The sequence below is a fragment of the Typopeltis vanoorti genome, chromosome 6, assembly GCF_054136105.1.
Source record: "Typopeltis vanoorti isolate ZY-2024b chromosome 6, IOZ_Tvanoo_1.0, whole genome shotgun sequence".
NCBI lineage: Eukaryota > Metazoa > Arthropoda > Arachnida > Uropygi > Thelyphonidae > Typopeltis > Typopeltis vanoorti.
The window spans coordinates 110,930,124-110,947,860 of record NC_143554.1 but is presented as its reverse complement, the minus strand read 5'-3'; the positions used below and the strand labels follow the sequence as shown (position 1 = coordinate 110,947,860).

At 35.0% G+C, this 17,737-nt stretch overlaps 1 protein-coding gene across 6 annotated transcripts in view; it reads right to left on the bottom strand.

Moving 5' to 3' along the window:
* The window catches only part of Mps1 (dual specificity protein kinase monopolar spindle 1), a 199,875-nt gene that overhangs the window by 160,202 nt on the left and 21,936 nt on the right, over positions 1-17,737 (bottom strand). For all 6 annotated transcript variants that reach the window (XR_016548404.1, XM_090393600.1, XM_090393598.1 and 3 more), the window contains exon 4: positions 10,886-11,037. Coding sequence is in view for 5 of the 6 variants with exons in the window: in XM_090393600.1 (XP_090249726.1) it covers positions 10,886-11,037 (152 nt within the window). In the remaining variant the exon portion in view is untranslated. The remainder of the gene's footprint in view (positions 1-10,885; positions 11,038-17,737) is intronic.

Below are 17,737 nucleotides of genomic sequence, written 5' to 3'. Positions count from 1 at the left end.
ATAGATACTAGACAAAATAAAAATATCTACATGCACAAATCTTACAACAAATACACACTTTTATCGAGATATTCTAATTAACTTGATTGGTCCCTTACAAAAAAGGTACATCAGAAGCTGTACCCTTAATCATAAAAATGCAAGAAGAGCTGTATTTAAACACAGGATGCAGGCATCTGGAAAGACTTATTCTCTGGGCAAGAGGGAGAGTTAAGACAGGAAACTAAAGTTGGTGGCATGGAAAAAGGATATCTTTGGTCAAATAATGTTGCATATACATATTACAACTTTCTGAACCTGAGCAGATATTATGCTGTCTGGGAAAACAGCAGATGATCCCATTAGGGTCTCTGCTTTTGAAGTGTAAACAGGCACAAAATCAAAGTATTTGATTCTATGAGCATGAAAGAGTTGCTGGTAGATAATAAGAAGGGTGGAAAATTTGAGCAACCTGCAAAAGCTACATGGTGTTATGTATGAATGTGATAGTACAGGTGTATTTAGTGATGTCTGTGGTATGTTGTCTATCCCAATATCTTGAGCTTGTAAGAGAGCTTTAATTTGCAAACCAAAGAGCCATATGGCAGCCTGATGGGTGTTACACAGATTTTCCCCAAATGAACAAAAAATAGTTGACCATGTGGGATGGCCTGGCAGGAATTTCATTTTTGTAGATGGTTCATTTACTTTGACTTTGAAATTCTCCAGTTGTTATTCTTATGGTCTGAGAGAGAACAGGGTTTGGCTATTGCGTTGTACTCTCTCTGACAGAAGCATAGACTGAGGACCCATAATCAAGTTTGAATAGTTTGGATGTAATCAGTGCCCTGTAATAAAAGCAAAGACAATCTGTTGGCAGCCCCCCAAGAGGTGGAAGATAGGGTGCAAAGAGTGTTCATTGCTTTACAGCACTCATCTTGAAACTGATGTATTTGAGGGAAGAAGGTGAGTTCATTGTTAAATATGAGCCCCAAGAACCTGGCTTCTGGTGAAACTGGGATTAAAGGTTGTCCTAGTCTGAGTGTTGGATCAGGATGAAGACTCCATCTGCAGCAAAAAAAAAAAAAAAAAAAAAAAAAAAAAAATGCACACAGTCTTCTGTTATAAAAATCTGACCCAACTACAAGTTCTAATTTTGAAAGATGTCCGATGGCTTGCTGTTCAATTCATCCAATTATGTGAATGACAAAAGAAGTCATCCAGATAGAGAGCATTACTTCAAGTTTGAGGAAGCTGTTCTGCTATTGAGTTAACTTTGAATGCATAACACATGATTAAAAGAGAATATTGTGGGACTCCCTCCCACAATATTCTCTTGGAAAATGATTTGGAGATCTTCCAAGCCCGAGTGGTTCCCCACTTGAATTTGAATGGATAAGTTCTCGATAAAAGAGGGAGATTCCATCCAAGACCGAAGCTGTGTAGGTCTTTCAATATTCGAAATCTCTGAGCAATGTTGTATGCTTTTTCCAAATAAAATAAATAAATAAATTTAAAAAAAAATAAAAATATTAAATGTTCACATTTTAAGAAGGCATTTCTAATGGATATTTCCAGCCAAACTAGTTGTAGAATGATATTTGCAACACCAGATTAAGTTATGGAAAATTAAACCAAGTATATAATTTCTTGGTATCTTTAATTTATAGTATAATCAAGTGAAAAAACTTTCAACTATCTCTAATCCAGAGTAGTATAATAATAAAGTGTGAAACCTTCTGGCAACTAGTATATGAAAATATGACTTCTGCATTACTTCAACCTTGGTATCACCTCTGGGTCTGGCTCCCACTGATGAGATCTCAATAAAGATCAAAACCAGTCTGGGTAGTGACCCTTCCCATAATGCATAGCATTATAGATGTCTGCAAGGAGATGTGCTTCGCATTATGGGATAATAAGGCAAGTGATTTGAAGTCATACCATCTTTCCCACAAGTTTCCCCAGTCCTGAATACTTCAGGTGCAAACTTTGCTTGCTTACACTTGAATAAAGGATTAAACCAAGTATATAATTTCTTGGTATCTTTAAATTATGTTACGGAAAAGGCAGTTTCTCTCCAGAAACTGTAAAAGAAGAGTTAATGATTTTTTTCCAGAATCATGCAAAGGCATATAGTGAGAGCAATTAGACAATAGTTTACTGTGGATTTTGAATCCTTCTCTAGCTCAGAAAGGCTAATAATAGCCTTTTGCCAAATATCTAGAACCCTGTTCTCACAGAAAATTCTGTTGAAATGCTGATAGCAACAGATGTTTTACCATCTCATAATGGATGTTATCTGATTCAGCAGTTGGACGGAATTTAAACAGCTTTCTTTTATTCTTTTGTAAATGACCTGTGGTATTCTTCAGTAAAGTTCAAAGAAAACAGGACAGAATTTGTTGTTTTTTTGCCCTGCATTTTTGGACAAGGAACTTGGAGAGATAACATGATACTGCTAGCAAAAATCCCAAGTGGGTCGGCAATAATGCATCTGCCTTTCATTTTTCACATTTCATCCCATACTTCTTTGCTGTTAGTTGATATTGTTATAAAAGATGTATATCGGATTCCTTTTGCTTCTGATGACTGAAGTGTCTTGTTTGAAAGCAATTAGCAACCATGCTTTCTTCTGAGCTTCCCTGATTGCTGCAAAATCATTTCACCATGGCTTAGGGAAGGTAGAAACCAACTAATGTTTTAAGAATTGCGCTTGTTGCTGGCTTGTGTAATACACTCCCTCATGTGGTTCACTGAATCACTGATAGGAAATGAGAAGTGGTCACAGAATTAAATTCTACTAAAGTAAGGAAGGTGGATCACTCAGCTTCTCAATTTTCCATTGTGATATCCATGATGTAGTACACGGTTGCCCATATAAAAAAAGGTCTGTATCACAGGAAAATGGTCACTCCCATACAAGTTGTATTCAGCTTCACACTCAAAGGTTAGGAAGAGGGAGGGTGAGCAGACAGTTAAGTTAATAGCAGTGAAAGTTCCAGAAGAATGAGACTTCCATTGTTCCACAACTCTTCTTCTGATGTTTATGCAAGCACTATCGCATAGCATGTTGTGTTCGTTTAAATTCCCCATTAAAAGTAAAGGGTGACAACTGCAATATGATGTCATCAAGGTAATCCTAAGAAAATATCCATTGCAGGAGGAAAATAGATGCAGGATACTGTTATCAGAGTTCCAACCGAGAGTTGGATGACAACTGCTTCTACACTGATATTAAGCAGGCCTTGCTGGAAGGAGGTGTGGTTGTTCACTAGGATAGCAGAATGCTGTGATAGTTACCAGGAGTGCATATTCAGGGGTGTGTGCAGTGCACACACCCATGGAATAACAATATCACTAATATTATATTCTTGCATTTATCCCTGTTAAAGACTCCCCTAATTGTTTCCTGGCTTCATACGATTCCTGAAATTAAACACAATATACTGTTATAAAGAGAACATTTTTTGATGCATAAACATTGCATCGCATTAATAGCTCAGGTGTGCGATCACAAATACAGACAGCTTTGAGCCCTTTTGAACAGATGTATAGGTGGCATACCAAATCCAATTCTTAGCGTTCCAGTGGTTTTAAACCACCCAGAAATCAGTGGCTATGATTGGTTAATACTGATTTTAACATATAATTTTTTATAAATAATTTATTTTTATGCCCATATTTAAAATAGGAAACAGTGTTGGCATTCTTCTGGATGTCCCATTGTCTGTCAGAGCTTTCGCAGACTGTATGATTACAGTTAAACGAGGTTAGAACTTGTAAGTACAATGAACTATTTCAGCCTTTCTTTGGTTCACTCTGGAAAAATAATTATTTCCCAAGTGATTATTTTTTCCAATTTCTGTGTGCATTAAATGGCTGTTTTTAAAAATATATCAAAATTCAAATTATCCACGTCTAGTATTTGTCAATGATAATCTAATCTCACCATGAAGAATAAACCCTTTGTGCTTCTCACATAAATGGCATACGTGAAGCATAGCTATTGTTCATTTGACCTTTATGCTTTCCACATTTAAAATTATATTAATTGATAAATTCAAGTATTCACAGTTATCCTACAATTAATTGCATTGGACCAATTAAGATGAGGGATATGCTATGGACTCTTAATTCATACATCAATAAAAATGTAATCATATAGTAAAATTGATGTGAATTAAGTAGCATGGCTTGCATAAGCCACACAACAGCACACCCAACCTAAATGGGCACATGCATTACTGATAGTTACATTTTATAATGCCAGATCATCATTAGGATTTAGGTATGTTTCCTACAGGCAGAAACATATTAGCATATATTTCTGCGAGAAAGCCTTGATATCAATGTTCTGTTGGAATCCTTGATGATTTCACTGTATGAATGTTTTCATTGTTTCTTTTTTGTGGTATCATCTGGTTTTCTATGTGAGAGGTTTTGTTTTCATTAGTATTGGATTTTTTCCTTTTTTGGCTGTTCGACGAATGCTTTCACCAATGAGACATGAGATGCTCTGGCGACAGACAATAGACATCAAGTGGCAGTGGATGTTTTCAGGCCAGTTCCAGGGAAAAAACTGGACTGAAACCCCCCCCCCCAAGACCTTCTCTTTCCAACATTAGACTTCACATGGCAGTGGACCCAGGGGAAAAGGGACTAAAATCCTAAAATGCTTTTCTTCCTGCCACAAGAGCTTGTATAGACCCCGACTTCACATAGCATGCATGGTGCTCAAGATTTCATATTTGGAAATGCGTTAACATCGGTACATGATGACATCACACTTCATGCAATACACATTTGATTAACATAGCTTCATAATAAAATTAGTACATACAAAGGGACTTTAGAGTAATTTTATACACAATGACAATTCTATATATATATATATATTTTTTTTTTTCCCTTAGGATAAAAATTGTAAAATGAACATGACATCGTTAATCATGTGAAATTTTACAGAGCATGAATACTTTTTTTTTTAAAGTACTAACCATAACATTGCAGTAAAATAAATTATTTCTTCAGGCTATAAATGAGTGTCACTTAGACAAATTTCAATATTTGAGGTGCTTTACTATACTTTATCTTATAGTAAACCAATAAAAAAAATTTGTGCATGAAGTAACTTTGTGTGAAAATGAGATAATATTTAAAAGAAATTCTACTGTTTTAAGCTATATACTAAAAGTAAAAAAATACTAGTAAATGCAAACTGAAAGGAACATTAAAAACGTAAACACTCTAGTAACTAAGGTTGCACGTTCGTGTGACAGAGACTGAGTGGACTTATTGTTCTTAATCATTATCACGCATGCGTTTGTTGTAAACGCATAATGTGATTACTAGCTAGCTGTAGTTCAGATGGATTTAGAGAGAGGATGAGGTTTTTCCATGAACTGTTAAGAATAGTACCCTGGTTTCTGTCAGTTTTTAACACTACTGCAGCTTCCTTGAATAAACGATGTCTATAATCGTCATCTAAATATGGCATGGAGCTATTTTGCCACTCTATCGTGTGGTTAGACGTACAGAAATGATGTGCTAAGCTGGAAGAAATACTTCTGTTGCGATTTACATCACCAACGTGCTCTCTCTGTCTGATCTCTAAACTCCGTAAAGTTTGTCCGAGACCACAGGAGCAAGGAATGTAATATACCCTGGATATTTGTAAAATAGCACCTTGTCTTTTGGTGATCCTAAAAAATGTTTGATGCTGGTGGTTAGTTTGAAGATCACTCTGATGTTGTGGGCTTTTAGTATTCAAGCTATTTGATAAGAAATTGATTTGATGAAGGAAATCACTACAGTAGAAATGTGCTGGGAGTTTGGTTCTTCTTGTCCCAGGTTGTCACCGTATAGATTTTTTTGATGATGTTCGGAGGGTATCCATTTTGTGATAATGTTTTGGCTATTAATGAGATTTCAGTCTGTGTATCCTCCTCTTCTGATATAAACTTACATGCTCTATTTTTCTCATTATTAGACAATGTTTTTTATACTTAACTTTCAAATGACCAAATATGTTTAATTTGAATAATAAACTATGCTCAAAAGATATATTTCAGTGATTACACCATATCTTTTATTATTCAGTTATACAAAATACTGAAATAATAGTTCCTGACAAGTTTCGTAAATCGTAGGATTTACATCTTCAGGGGGTAAATAGTATAACTTAAAGTTTAAACAAGAGAATTAATAAATACAAATCGTAACCATCTGGCTATTCATAAACTCAAATAACAGAATGCAGATATAAAACGTTATTGACATTGAACAATACTGGAAGATGTCACATGTTCTTGTTCTCGTTTATACAGTCCAAGCTCAGATTGAGGTAGATTTTTTTTATTAGAGCTGACCACACTTGATGGAGAATTAAACCTTGATTTTTATTGCATTGGGTTGGGTTTTTTAGCATATTAGCAGCTTCTTTAAATTTTCTTATATAACTGTTGTTTTCTATATATGACATCATCGTTTTTTGCCAGAGTACATCTTGTCCTGTGGAAGTGGTATGGAAAGCAAGACCCGTTTTTTGTTCTCTTCTGTATTGTACGTCTTTTTGGTGTTCAACTATGTTCCACTGGACACGATGTACTCTGGCAAAAAAATGACGATGTCATATATAGAAAACAACAGTTATATAAGAAAATTTAAAGAAGCAGCTAATATGCTAAAAAAGCCAACCCAATGCAATAAAAATCAAGGTTTAATTCTCCATCAAGTGTGGTCAGCTCTAATAAAAAATCTACCTCAATCTGAGCTAGGACTGTATGAACGAGAACATGTGACATCGTCTAGTATTGTTCAACGTCAATAATGTTTTATATCTGCATTCTGTTATTTGAGTTTATGAATAGCCAGACGTTTATGATTTGTATTGATTCTCTTGTTTAAACTTTAAGTTATACTATTTACCCCCTGAAGAAGTAAATCCTACAATTTATGAAACTTGTCGGGAACTATTATTTCAGTATTTTGTATAACTGAATAATAAAAAATGTGGTGTAATCACCGAAATATATCTTTTGAACCAATTAGCCACAGAAGTCTACGCCTGCAAAACTATGCTCAATTTAAGAGTTATAGTATTGCATTATCCTTCAAAATTTAAATGCATCAAATATTATGAGAAGAAACATTTGAGACTAGATTTCTCTTTGTCAATAGTTTAAAGAAGAAGAAAAAAAAACTCAAACCTGAGATAATTTTGAATTAGCATTTTCTGATGAGAAGCCAGTGTATATTAATGATAAAGTCAGCAATCACAAATTTGGGGAAAGTGAAACCTCAGAAAATGAAAACTCTGCCATGGAATCCTTAGTGGTCTCATGGCATTCCCAAGCCTGGATAAAGGAGGAGGGTCGGTCAGATGATGTTTGTTATCTGATGCCTATAGGATCAACAGGTAAAACATGCCAGCTTGAATGTCGCCCGGATCAACAAGGCCCACGATACCAATCGAGGTTGGATCGAAAAGTGGGATACTGAAAGGAAACAGAACTGTTATAAGTAGGAATGTGCGGACACTCGGAATGTCAGGAAAATTAGAATTACTTTGTGAGGAAATGAAGAGATATCGGCGTGATGTACTAGGATTGGCAGAGATGCGATGGACATATCTGGAGAGAAAAATGGATGCGAAGTAATATAGTCAGGACATGACACCAAGCACAAAGCAGGAGTTGGCTTCCTTCTTAACAAAAGAGCTCGAGAGGCCCTGTTAGGCTACAAACCGGTCAATAAACGAATCATAGTAGCAAGATTTCAGGCAAAACCATTTAACATATCAATAGTCCAGATTGATATGCTAAATGGATTGATATGTCAATATCCTCATTTGACAGCACAGATGAGGATATTGACTTATTTTACAAAGATCTGACAGAGACAATAGAAACAATACCAAAAGCAAGATGTGCTAATTATTGAAGGACATTGGAATGTCAAAGTTGGAATAGATAATGATGGTTGGGAAACAGTCATGGGAAAATATGGTTTTGGAGAAAGAAATGAACGAGGTGAAAAATTGTTAGAATTTGCTGTGGACCACGAGATGATGATCTGTAATACAAGATTCCAACAAAAGGAGTGTAGAAAATGGTTGTGGTGATTAAATGATGGGAAAACCAAGAACATGATTGATATGATTATGATTAAAAGAAGATGGATAACATCAGTACAGCAGTGTCAAACTTTTCAAGGAGCTGATATAGACTCGGACCATTGTTTAGTGATTGCAAACATCAAGTTGAAATTAAAAAAGAAATATAAACCCCAAGAATAGAAGAGATAGAGCAAGAATAAGTGAAGCAGAAATAGGAAGAAGGTACAGAACAGTGTTAGAAGAGAAACTTAAAAGTGTGGACCAAGAAAAAAACTCAAATCTAAGAGTGAAAAGAGTAATGAAGGCGATAGAAGATGCAGTCGAAGAAACAGTACCAGAAGAAGAGAAGATCAAGAAGAAATGGATTTGACAAGAAACACTGAAGTTAGTACAGGAGAAAAGAATGTTGAAGATAAGAAGGGATACATCAGAACAAATAAAGGAGCAATATAGAAGAAAGTGTAATGAGGTGAAAAAAGCAGTCAGAATGGATAAGATGAAATGGTTAGAAGCCCAATGCAACAATATAGAACAGTACTATAGAGAGCATAAAACAAGGGAGATATACAAAATGATTAGAATGATTAATACATAATAGTGGCAACCAAAACAGACCGCAATTAAAGATGCAAAAGGCAAAGTATTGAAGAATAAAGAAAAAATTGTACAGCAGTGGACAAGATACTATAGTGAGTTATATGAAGAAAAACTAGATTTAGATAGCGTTGGGAAACTGACTGAAGAATTGAAGATATCACCACCATGTAATGAGCATGATATGGACATTTTAAGAGGAGAGGTAAAAAAAGCAATAGGACGGCTAAAATACAACAAGAGTCCTGGTAACGATAACGTCACTGGAGAAATTACTAAATATGGTGACAAAAGTGGGGTTACAGAAATGCACCAACTATGTAATATGTTATGGAAAGAAGGGAAAATGCCAGAGGAGTGGGTGAAATCAGTATTAGTGACATTATATACAAGAAAGGAAATAAGCTAGAATGTAAAAATTATAGAACAATTGCCTTGACAAGTCACCTTGGTAAAGTGATGATGATATTGACAGAAAAATTGAGAACACAAATGGAAGCATACCTTAGACGAGCAAGCAGGATTTAGGAAAGATAGAACTACAATTCAACAGCTTTTGACAATGCGGTTAATAGCAGAGAAAGCTAGGAGAAAAAACACGCTTTGTTGATTTTCACAAAGCATTTGACAATATTGACCAGAAAGTGACATTAGCAGTTCTGGAATCCTATGAAATTAATAAAAAAACTAATAGCTATATTAAAAGATGTTTATCACAATGCAGTTGCAGCAGTTAGAATAGGTGATGATTTGAGAAAATGGTTTAAAACAAGCAGAGGTACTAGACAGGGGGGAACCCAATATTACCAAGCATTTTCATCGCACATTTAGAAAGAGCAATGGACAAACTGAAGGAAGATGGAAAAGGAATATCTGTACATGGAATGAGAATTAACAATCTGAGATTTGCAGATGACATTGTTATTATTGAAGAAGATGAAAGAGAACTACAAAAAAAAAACAATGAAACTGTAAAATGAAGAAGGGAAGAAATTTGGACTTGTTATGAACTTGGAAAAAACAAAGACCATGGTATTTGGTGAGAAGAACATGAAACAAAAGATACAAGTGGATGGAATTGATATAGAAAATGTAGAACAATTCACATATTTGAGAAGTAAAATGGCGTATGATTTGGACTGTAAAAAAGAAATAAAGATCAGGATTGCAAAGAGAAGAACAAATCTGAAGGCCATGGATAACATCTGGAAAAGTAAAGTGATCAGCCTGCAAACAAAACTAAAAGTACTGGAAACATGCATCTTTAGTGGTATACAGTATGGATCTGAAACATAGGTAATAAATAAAGAACAAGAAAACCAATTTTGGCATTTGAAAGAACTTGTTACAGGAAGATTCTAAGAATAAGATGGGTACAGAAAATCACAAATGAAGAGCTCTATCGAAAGATACAACCAAAAGAGAATCTAATGCAGAAGATTATAAAATGGAAGCTGCAATTATTTGGACACATCTGTAGAAAGAGTGAGAAATGGAAGATAAAGACATTTATATTTGGTATTTTGGATGGTTTAAGCAGAAAAGGTAGACCATACAGAGAATGGATAGACGATATAAAGGACTGGTGTGGAATGGGTGTACAGAAACTGCGACACTGGACAAAGAAAGCTGCAAGAAGATAGTGAAGGAGGCATCGGACACCAATAGGCAGTAAGCCCATGGTTCGTGATGATGATGAAACCTCAGAAATGTTCAATCTGATGCTCTGAAAAAGTCACACATAAACTGGCTCTTTCTTTTTGAAGAGGCAAATTTCGAATACAAGCTTTCTTTTATACTATCTCATTCCAGCAAAATAAAGACCTATACTACTTTGCTTGAAACATGACATTTTTCTCAGAGAGAGGTAAATAAATAGAAAGAAGTTGAATGATTTCTTAGCCACCTCCTTCACCTGACTTCCGATTTATTTTTTTTAGTAGAAACGTAAAAAGTGTAGTCAAAACTTAAACCATTCCTTTTTGAAGGAACTTAAAGCAAGGATCATAAACCAACACAATCAGAAATGATTTAAATTATTGCATTGATTACTATTTAATTAGATTAAGAGCAACTAGGGAATGCATTCAATAAGTCTTGCTGTTAGATAAATTAAAAAAATTTGTTTGGCTGTTAATTTATCAAAATTTATTATGCATATTACTATTTAAGACTCATCTACTAAATTAACACCTAATAAATTAACAGGATTCTTGTTGTCACATGATTCTTCATCAGATGAACTAGTGTAATTAGTCTTGTTGTTCACTTCATCATCCTCATCATCACTATCTGGAATTGGTACCCTCAAAGGCAACTGGCTAAGTAATGACTGGCTCTCACTTCTGAAAATAACAAACCAAACCATGAGAACTTTAAAACAGTACAACCTTAGATGCTAACTTAAAAATATGATTATGTGAAACAATCTAAACTTTTTGGCACATCAAACTACAGACATACTGATAGCATGTATTATGTACTTCCATATTAAACAACTACAAAATTTATGAAAATAAACAGTCATAAACACAAGTCATTTTAGCTATCAGGAAAATCTCTACATTTTTCTCTGGAAAAGTGTAGAGATTCTCAGGAAGTTTGCAAAAAACAGATGATTTAAACAGCTTTTAGGTGCTTTCCACGTAATTTTTTCAAGAAAAAATTAAATAGAAAACAAGTTTAAGGGCAATGATCAACACTTGTATAAAATTTGCTCTTCATAAGACATGCAATATGCCTTAAAATACCATGTTATTTAATTTTTTCCCTGACTGAAATGAAAAAATTTGAAAGCAGTAGTAGTAGTGTGCATGCTACTGCTGACATCTATTTCATTCTTAATGAAACAACTTGACTACTCTACCATGTAAAGAACCTACAGTCACCATGAAATATTACACTGCAGCCATCACATCCAAACAAAACTATTAGTCAGATTAGCAATATTAAGCATATTAGTGAAAAATTGTTAAAAAAATCAACTAAATCAGAGAAAAGAGAAAAATAAATTATGAAATGAATATGCTAGATAAGCTATATGTGACAAAATTTCCTACATGTCTCTATTACCTAGGCCACTATTATTCAGAACTTAGTGCACTTTCTCATCGATCTCTTTGTCAATACTGAGTCTATATTTCAGATTGCATTTAATTTTTTCCTCGTATTCTCGTTTCTTCCTTCATCAATATGAAGCTAATCACAAACATATTGATGCAGTGACGTAACATAAGTTTAGTTAAAACTTAGGTAACTTGCTAATTTGAGAAATTCATGCTATTGCCACCCATTTATAGTGGCAACAGCATAAATTTGTCTCTTACTAGGTGGGAATCCCACCTAGCAAGAGACCAAAGTCCATCTGTAGATGGACTTAGACCCCCCCCCCTCCACAATGAAAGAATTGGTTTGATTGTAATTACATTTGAAGCAAATTAAGGCTATGAGGACAATTATGTCAATTATGCTGTTGCTAAACCTATTCTCCAGTCTGCCTGTTTTGGAGGATTAAAAACCTTACCTTTGTAACTTATTCTAGCCAACAACTTGCAGCCTAAATAATTAAACTGCATCACCTGTACTATTATTTTATTCTCTCTGACTATTTTTGATCTAAAATGATCTTTTTTTGCCTTTAAATACAATGACTTTTTTTTTTTTTTTTGTAAAATTTTTAAATTGTATTGTAGGCTTATTTTGTTTAATTCATAAACTTCTTTTTGAAGGTCATCTTCATTGTCTTGTAATATAATCAGATCATCTGAATATACAGCATTGTACTATTAATAGTTTTGGTTAGCCGGACACCTTGTTTTATAGTTGTTTTTCCATATTTTAATGATTTGATCAATATTTTTTTGAATCAAATCAATAAATATGGAGTTAACCAGAACTGATAATAGTGCAATACTGTATATGCAGATGATCAGATTATGTTACTTTACACACACATATATATATAATGAATAGAGTTGGAGATAAACTCCATCCCTGTCTTAGACCATGATTAATTTCAATCTCTTCTGTTGATTTATTACATAATTGTAACTGTCTTTTTGTATCTTTTTATGAACCTTGTATAGTTTGTACCAAATTTAATGGATATCCTTGTAATCTAAAAACACTATAATATCCACACTATTACTTGGTTATTAGTATGGATATTATCATCTGAGACCTCCAGAGAATCAAGGACTCATCATCAAACTAGCAGTCATATCTTCCCTTAAAACTCGTTCACTCTAGATGCACTCACTACTTCAACAGGCAAACTATTCCACTCACCCAGTGCTCTATGAGAGAAAAATATAGCTCTTACCCATTTCTTGACAGCAAACAAACTTAACTTCCATAGATGCACACATGTTCTCTCCCAACCTTATCAACCATTATAATAATTTAATGATAAATGATAAATTTCAGATGATATCCTATGACACCCATTCAGAAGTTTAAAGACCTCTATCAAATCACTCCCCCCCTTTCTCCTATTAACCAGTTTGTAGTCCACATACTTGCAAAATCAAGATTATATCATAATCTTGATATAATCTTTGTAACTCTTCTTTTCATCCTTTCCACAGATACTTTATCCCCCTTGGAACCCAGGAGACCAAATCTACATAAGTAGTCCTGGTGCAGTATTAGCAAGGTCTTGTAAAGAGAAAATGATTAGCTTATCCTTACATGTTAAGGTTCATTTAAACAAAACAATTGTACTCTGAGTTGTATTTGCAATTTTTGTTATGTGACCTTTGAACGTCAAATTCCTATTAGCCATTACACCAGGATCCCTAACCTGGTCAGTTTCTTGTTGCAAAACTCCATTAATATAATATACCATGGGAAATCTCATCATGTCAAAGTGCGCATAAATTTACACACATTTCTCCTGGATTTCTTGGGGATGAGGAAGCAGTGGAGAAGATTCAGAAGCAAGTGACCAAGATGGTGAATGGTCTGCAGAATGTTCCCTATGAAGATAGATTGATGGTGTGTGGATTGTAGAAGTTGGTTGACAGGAGAAAAAGAGGTGATATGATAGAAACATTTAAGTTGCTTAAGAGGTTTTATAGGATTGATGCAGGGGAAATGTTTCAGTACTTGGCTGGAGGGGCCAGACAAGGGGACATCCCTGGAAGTTGAATAAAGGTGTGGTTAGTTAGGGGTGAGAGGACTAGAATTTTTGCTTGCAGAGCTGTGAATGAGTGGAATAGGTTGCCAGAGCTGCCAAAGCACTCAGTTTGAGTGCTTTGGCATATTCTTCCTAATGTCATTAATGTATATATCAAATAGCAATCTTCCAAGCACTCAACCCTATGGTATACCACTGGTCAGCTTTAATCTTGCAGATTAACCCCCCCCCCACAAACCAGCCATGATGTCTATAGACGTCCAGCTAAATCTGGATACGATTCTGTAACACCCATTGAATAACATGGATAAGAAGTGCAATTTGGTCTCACTATTTCATCCACCTTGGCTGGTAGGGAGATTAACACCCACTGTATACTACTTTTTGATACTTGTCAGTCAACCATCTACTTATTCAAATTAAAACTTTATATTACAAACCTATACTCCCTAGTTTACAACAACAGCCTTTCAAATGGTATCCTATCAAACACCTTAGCAAAATCCAACAGCATCATCATAGTATATTTATTAAATTTATACACAATGGAACTATCATACATTATTTTCATTCCATAGTATCTTTTCTCAGCTGAGACGTTATACAAACATGTCAAAGGCCTAGTCAATTCAGCTGTATGCTAAAGGCATGCTTGTCTTTAGCATACATGCTGATACAACACTGTGCACCAGGTTACCTACATCTGGTTGATATATCTAAGCAAAGTGAGTGCTCATTAATTGAACATTCTCATTAGCTTCTGACACCAGAGTAACATCTGCATTCAAGTGATGTGAAGTCTTAGCTTCCTTATACAAGTTGCCCCAGTCCTGAAAATACTAAAGGCGCAAACTTTGTTTGCTTACACTTGGATAAATGGATAAAGGATTAAACCAAGTATATAATTTCTTGGTATCTCTAATTTATAGTATAACTGAGCGAAAAAACTTCCAACAATCTGCATTCAATTTTCTTTCATATTCATTCTCTCTTTTACTTGCAGCATAACAATAAAATTCTTTTCGATTGCCTTTAGCCTGCATAGTCAATTTCTGTTCATACTTTAATTCAGCTTTCTTCACAATACCACTTCTCACACACCAACAACATTCGTCTCCTCCAAATTCTTATACTATTGCTCTGTTGAAAGCTGAGCTTGTCATAATCACCCGTTTTGTAATTCTACATATATCACTTCTTAATAGAAAATTCTGCATGTCTGGCAACCTCCCATGTCAAGACTACCTGATCACTTTCTCCAAGCAGAGAAAGTGATCATAACACTAACCAATCTAGCTATGCTAGGTTGGTTAATATTAAGTTCTCTGATGCAATGATAAGATCCAGCACTCTTGAACCTCATGTCCTACTTTACATGTTGCCTCAGGTAATTATCTCTCAGCAGCTGTATAAATTCCATTTCTTTCCTTACTTGTGACCATTCCTCCTCCCAATCTATGTCCCTATAGCTGAAATCCCCCATAAGAATTACTAACCTGTATTCATCATGCTAAGTTTAAAATGCATGTTCATCAACATTCTCCCATATACTCATAACCCCCCCCCAGATTATAGCAGCAGCCAATTACATATTTAGTCCTGTTGGCTTTTATCTCACACCAAATAGCCCTAAATTAACTGCCTTCTGAATCCCTGTCCCCTCTGATGTATTTCTATTATTTTTAGCTTTAATTCCTCTGCTGTTATTAGCAAAACCAATCCCCCATCTTGTTCCTTCTGTTCTTTCTAAAGATACCATATTCCTTGCATTCTATTCCTATGATCATATCATCCTTGGTCAACCACATCTCAACCAATGACTATAAATTTTGGTCAAGTTGTGTTAACCAGTGCCATAAACTCCTCAACCTTATTTCAAATACTTCTGATATTAATATATATTAATGTCAGAAGTATCATCCCACAACCTTCCTTACAACCTAGTAAGCTACATTTTGCATCATGTGATCACTCTCTGATTTACTAAATTCTGTGTTGCCTGTATCCATGCTCACCTGCATCCCTACCCTTAAACATTCTAATTTCCCTGGCTTTGTACTTATGAACCCTCACTGAACAACACTTTTTCAAGACTCCTAACACCAAATCCATTTAGATGCTAGCCATTTGTGGAATGAGCCACAACCTCATTCCACAAATCCATACCATTCCTCCTGCACAATCTAAATATGAATAGAATAGAATAGTCAGCTGGTGTTGTGAACATTGAAGTCTCCAACGCAAATGATCTCACTGTTAAGAAGTTAGAAAGTTGGATTGAAGATTATCAACTTTTAAGGAAAGAAAATCAAAAAGTTCAGAATGGTTGGTGAAATTAGGAGAGCAGTAGAGACAACGAATGAATTTGACAGAATTGGTACAGAGATTTTCTGCCAAAGAAGATAAAATCAGGAGATTCCAGGTTGGGCACTCTTTGACATGGTATATCAGAGTGAACATATAAACCGCACCTTTAAGGCAAAGGTGTCTATCTTGGAAAGCTGAGATGAGCAGTGCTTAAAGCAGCAGAAATTTAGATTTCTGTCACAAAAAATAGATGAGGTTTTGCAGATCAGAGATGGAAATATACAGCACTGGTATACTGGTGTACCATATTAAGAAAATTTTTGAAGTTTGCTGTTGACCGCATGGGGTCATGCACGTTCCTTATGCAGTGATAGAGTTTTCAAGTTTCCATACTGACTGGTGGCAAGACTGGATTTTTGCATTAGTACACTTTTTATATAATTGATTGTCCATGCATCATCTCCACTTTGTTGTTTTACTTCCAGTCATTGCTATATCTTCTACCTTGTTCCAGCTTCATTTAAGTGTGATCTAGCCAGGCTCAAACATGTGACATGGCAAAGGTGCCTTCTGACATGTTATTCATGGCAGTTATTAACACTGATCCGCTCGTTGGTTATATCACTCTGACTAAGTGTGGATTCTGTTACTCTGTGCATTCATGGGCTCAAAGCAGTGATTGATGCCTGATGAATTTCCTGGGATCAAATTTGTATTGTTCTGCAAGCTTGCATATATATTATTGTTTACTACTGCACCTGTTTCTGTACCATGGCATTGTATTTTTAATCTCTGCCTTCACAGTGTTTTGGAGTAAAAAGGTGATGCTTGCTAACATTTTCAGTGGTAGGCAAGTAGACATTGAGACACTGATTATGAATCACTCCGAGTTTTTTTTTTTTTTGTGTGTGTCGATTTTGCACAAGAAAGTATCGCCAAGTGTAATAAGACAATGTGCTAGGTTGTCCATATGCTTGCCGAGATTTAGAAACTGTTTAATGGAGGGGAGGCACAGGGCACAAAAGAATGGTTGGCTGAGATTGTCAGAAGTTTTATTGCTGATTCGTTAATCTTTGCATAATTAGTATGCATCAACTGCAAAAATTGCACCAAAGGTCCTTTTTTCTTGTTCATAATATCCAGTTTGCCATTATGGCACTTCTGAGCTTCAGCTGGTCTATCAGACCAGCTGAAGCTCAGAAGTGCTCATGTAGCAGGCATATCTGTACATAGTACAAAGGCACTTGCTTTAGCTGTTATTAAAATAGTGAAACTTTTTTTGTTGAAAAGCTCAGAGAACTTACAGTTGGTCTTGAGTTCCTTTAGATCTACTGCTGTAATGTTATGTGGAATGTAAAATCAGGTAAAAATCACTTTAAATAGTGGTAAAATTAGATAGTACAAAATTTAAGCAACACAATCCATGGTGCCATACAGTATTGACATAACTATGTTACCAAGATAAAGAAGATTCTGCTAAATAAAAATTATAAGATATTGTTGTTCAAGCAACAATGATCAAGTTAAAAAAGAAATGACATTATACACTAAACAAAAAAACTTCTTGAATAGCAGATAATTTCAAGTAAAGTGATGACGAC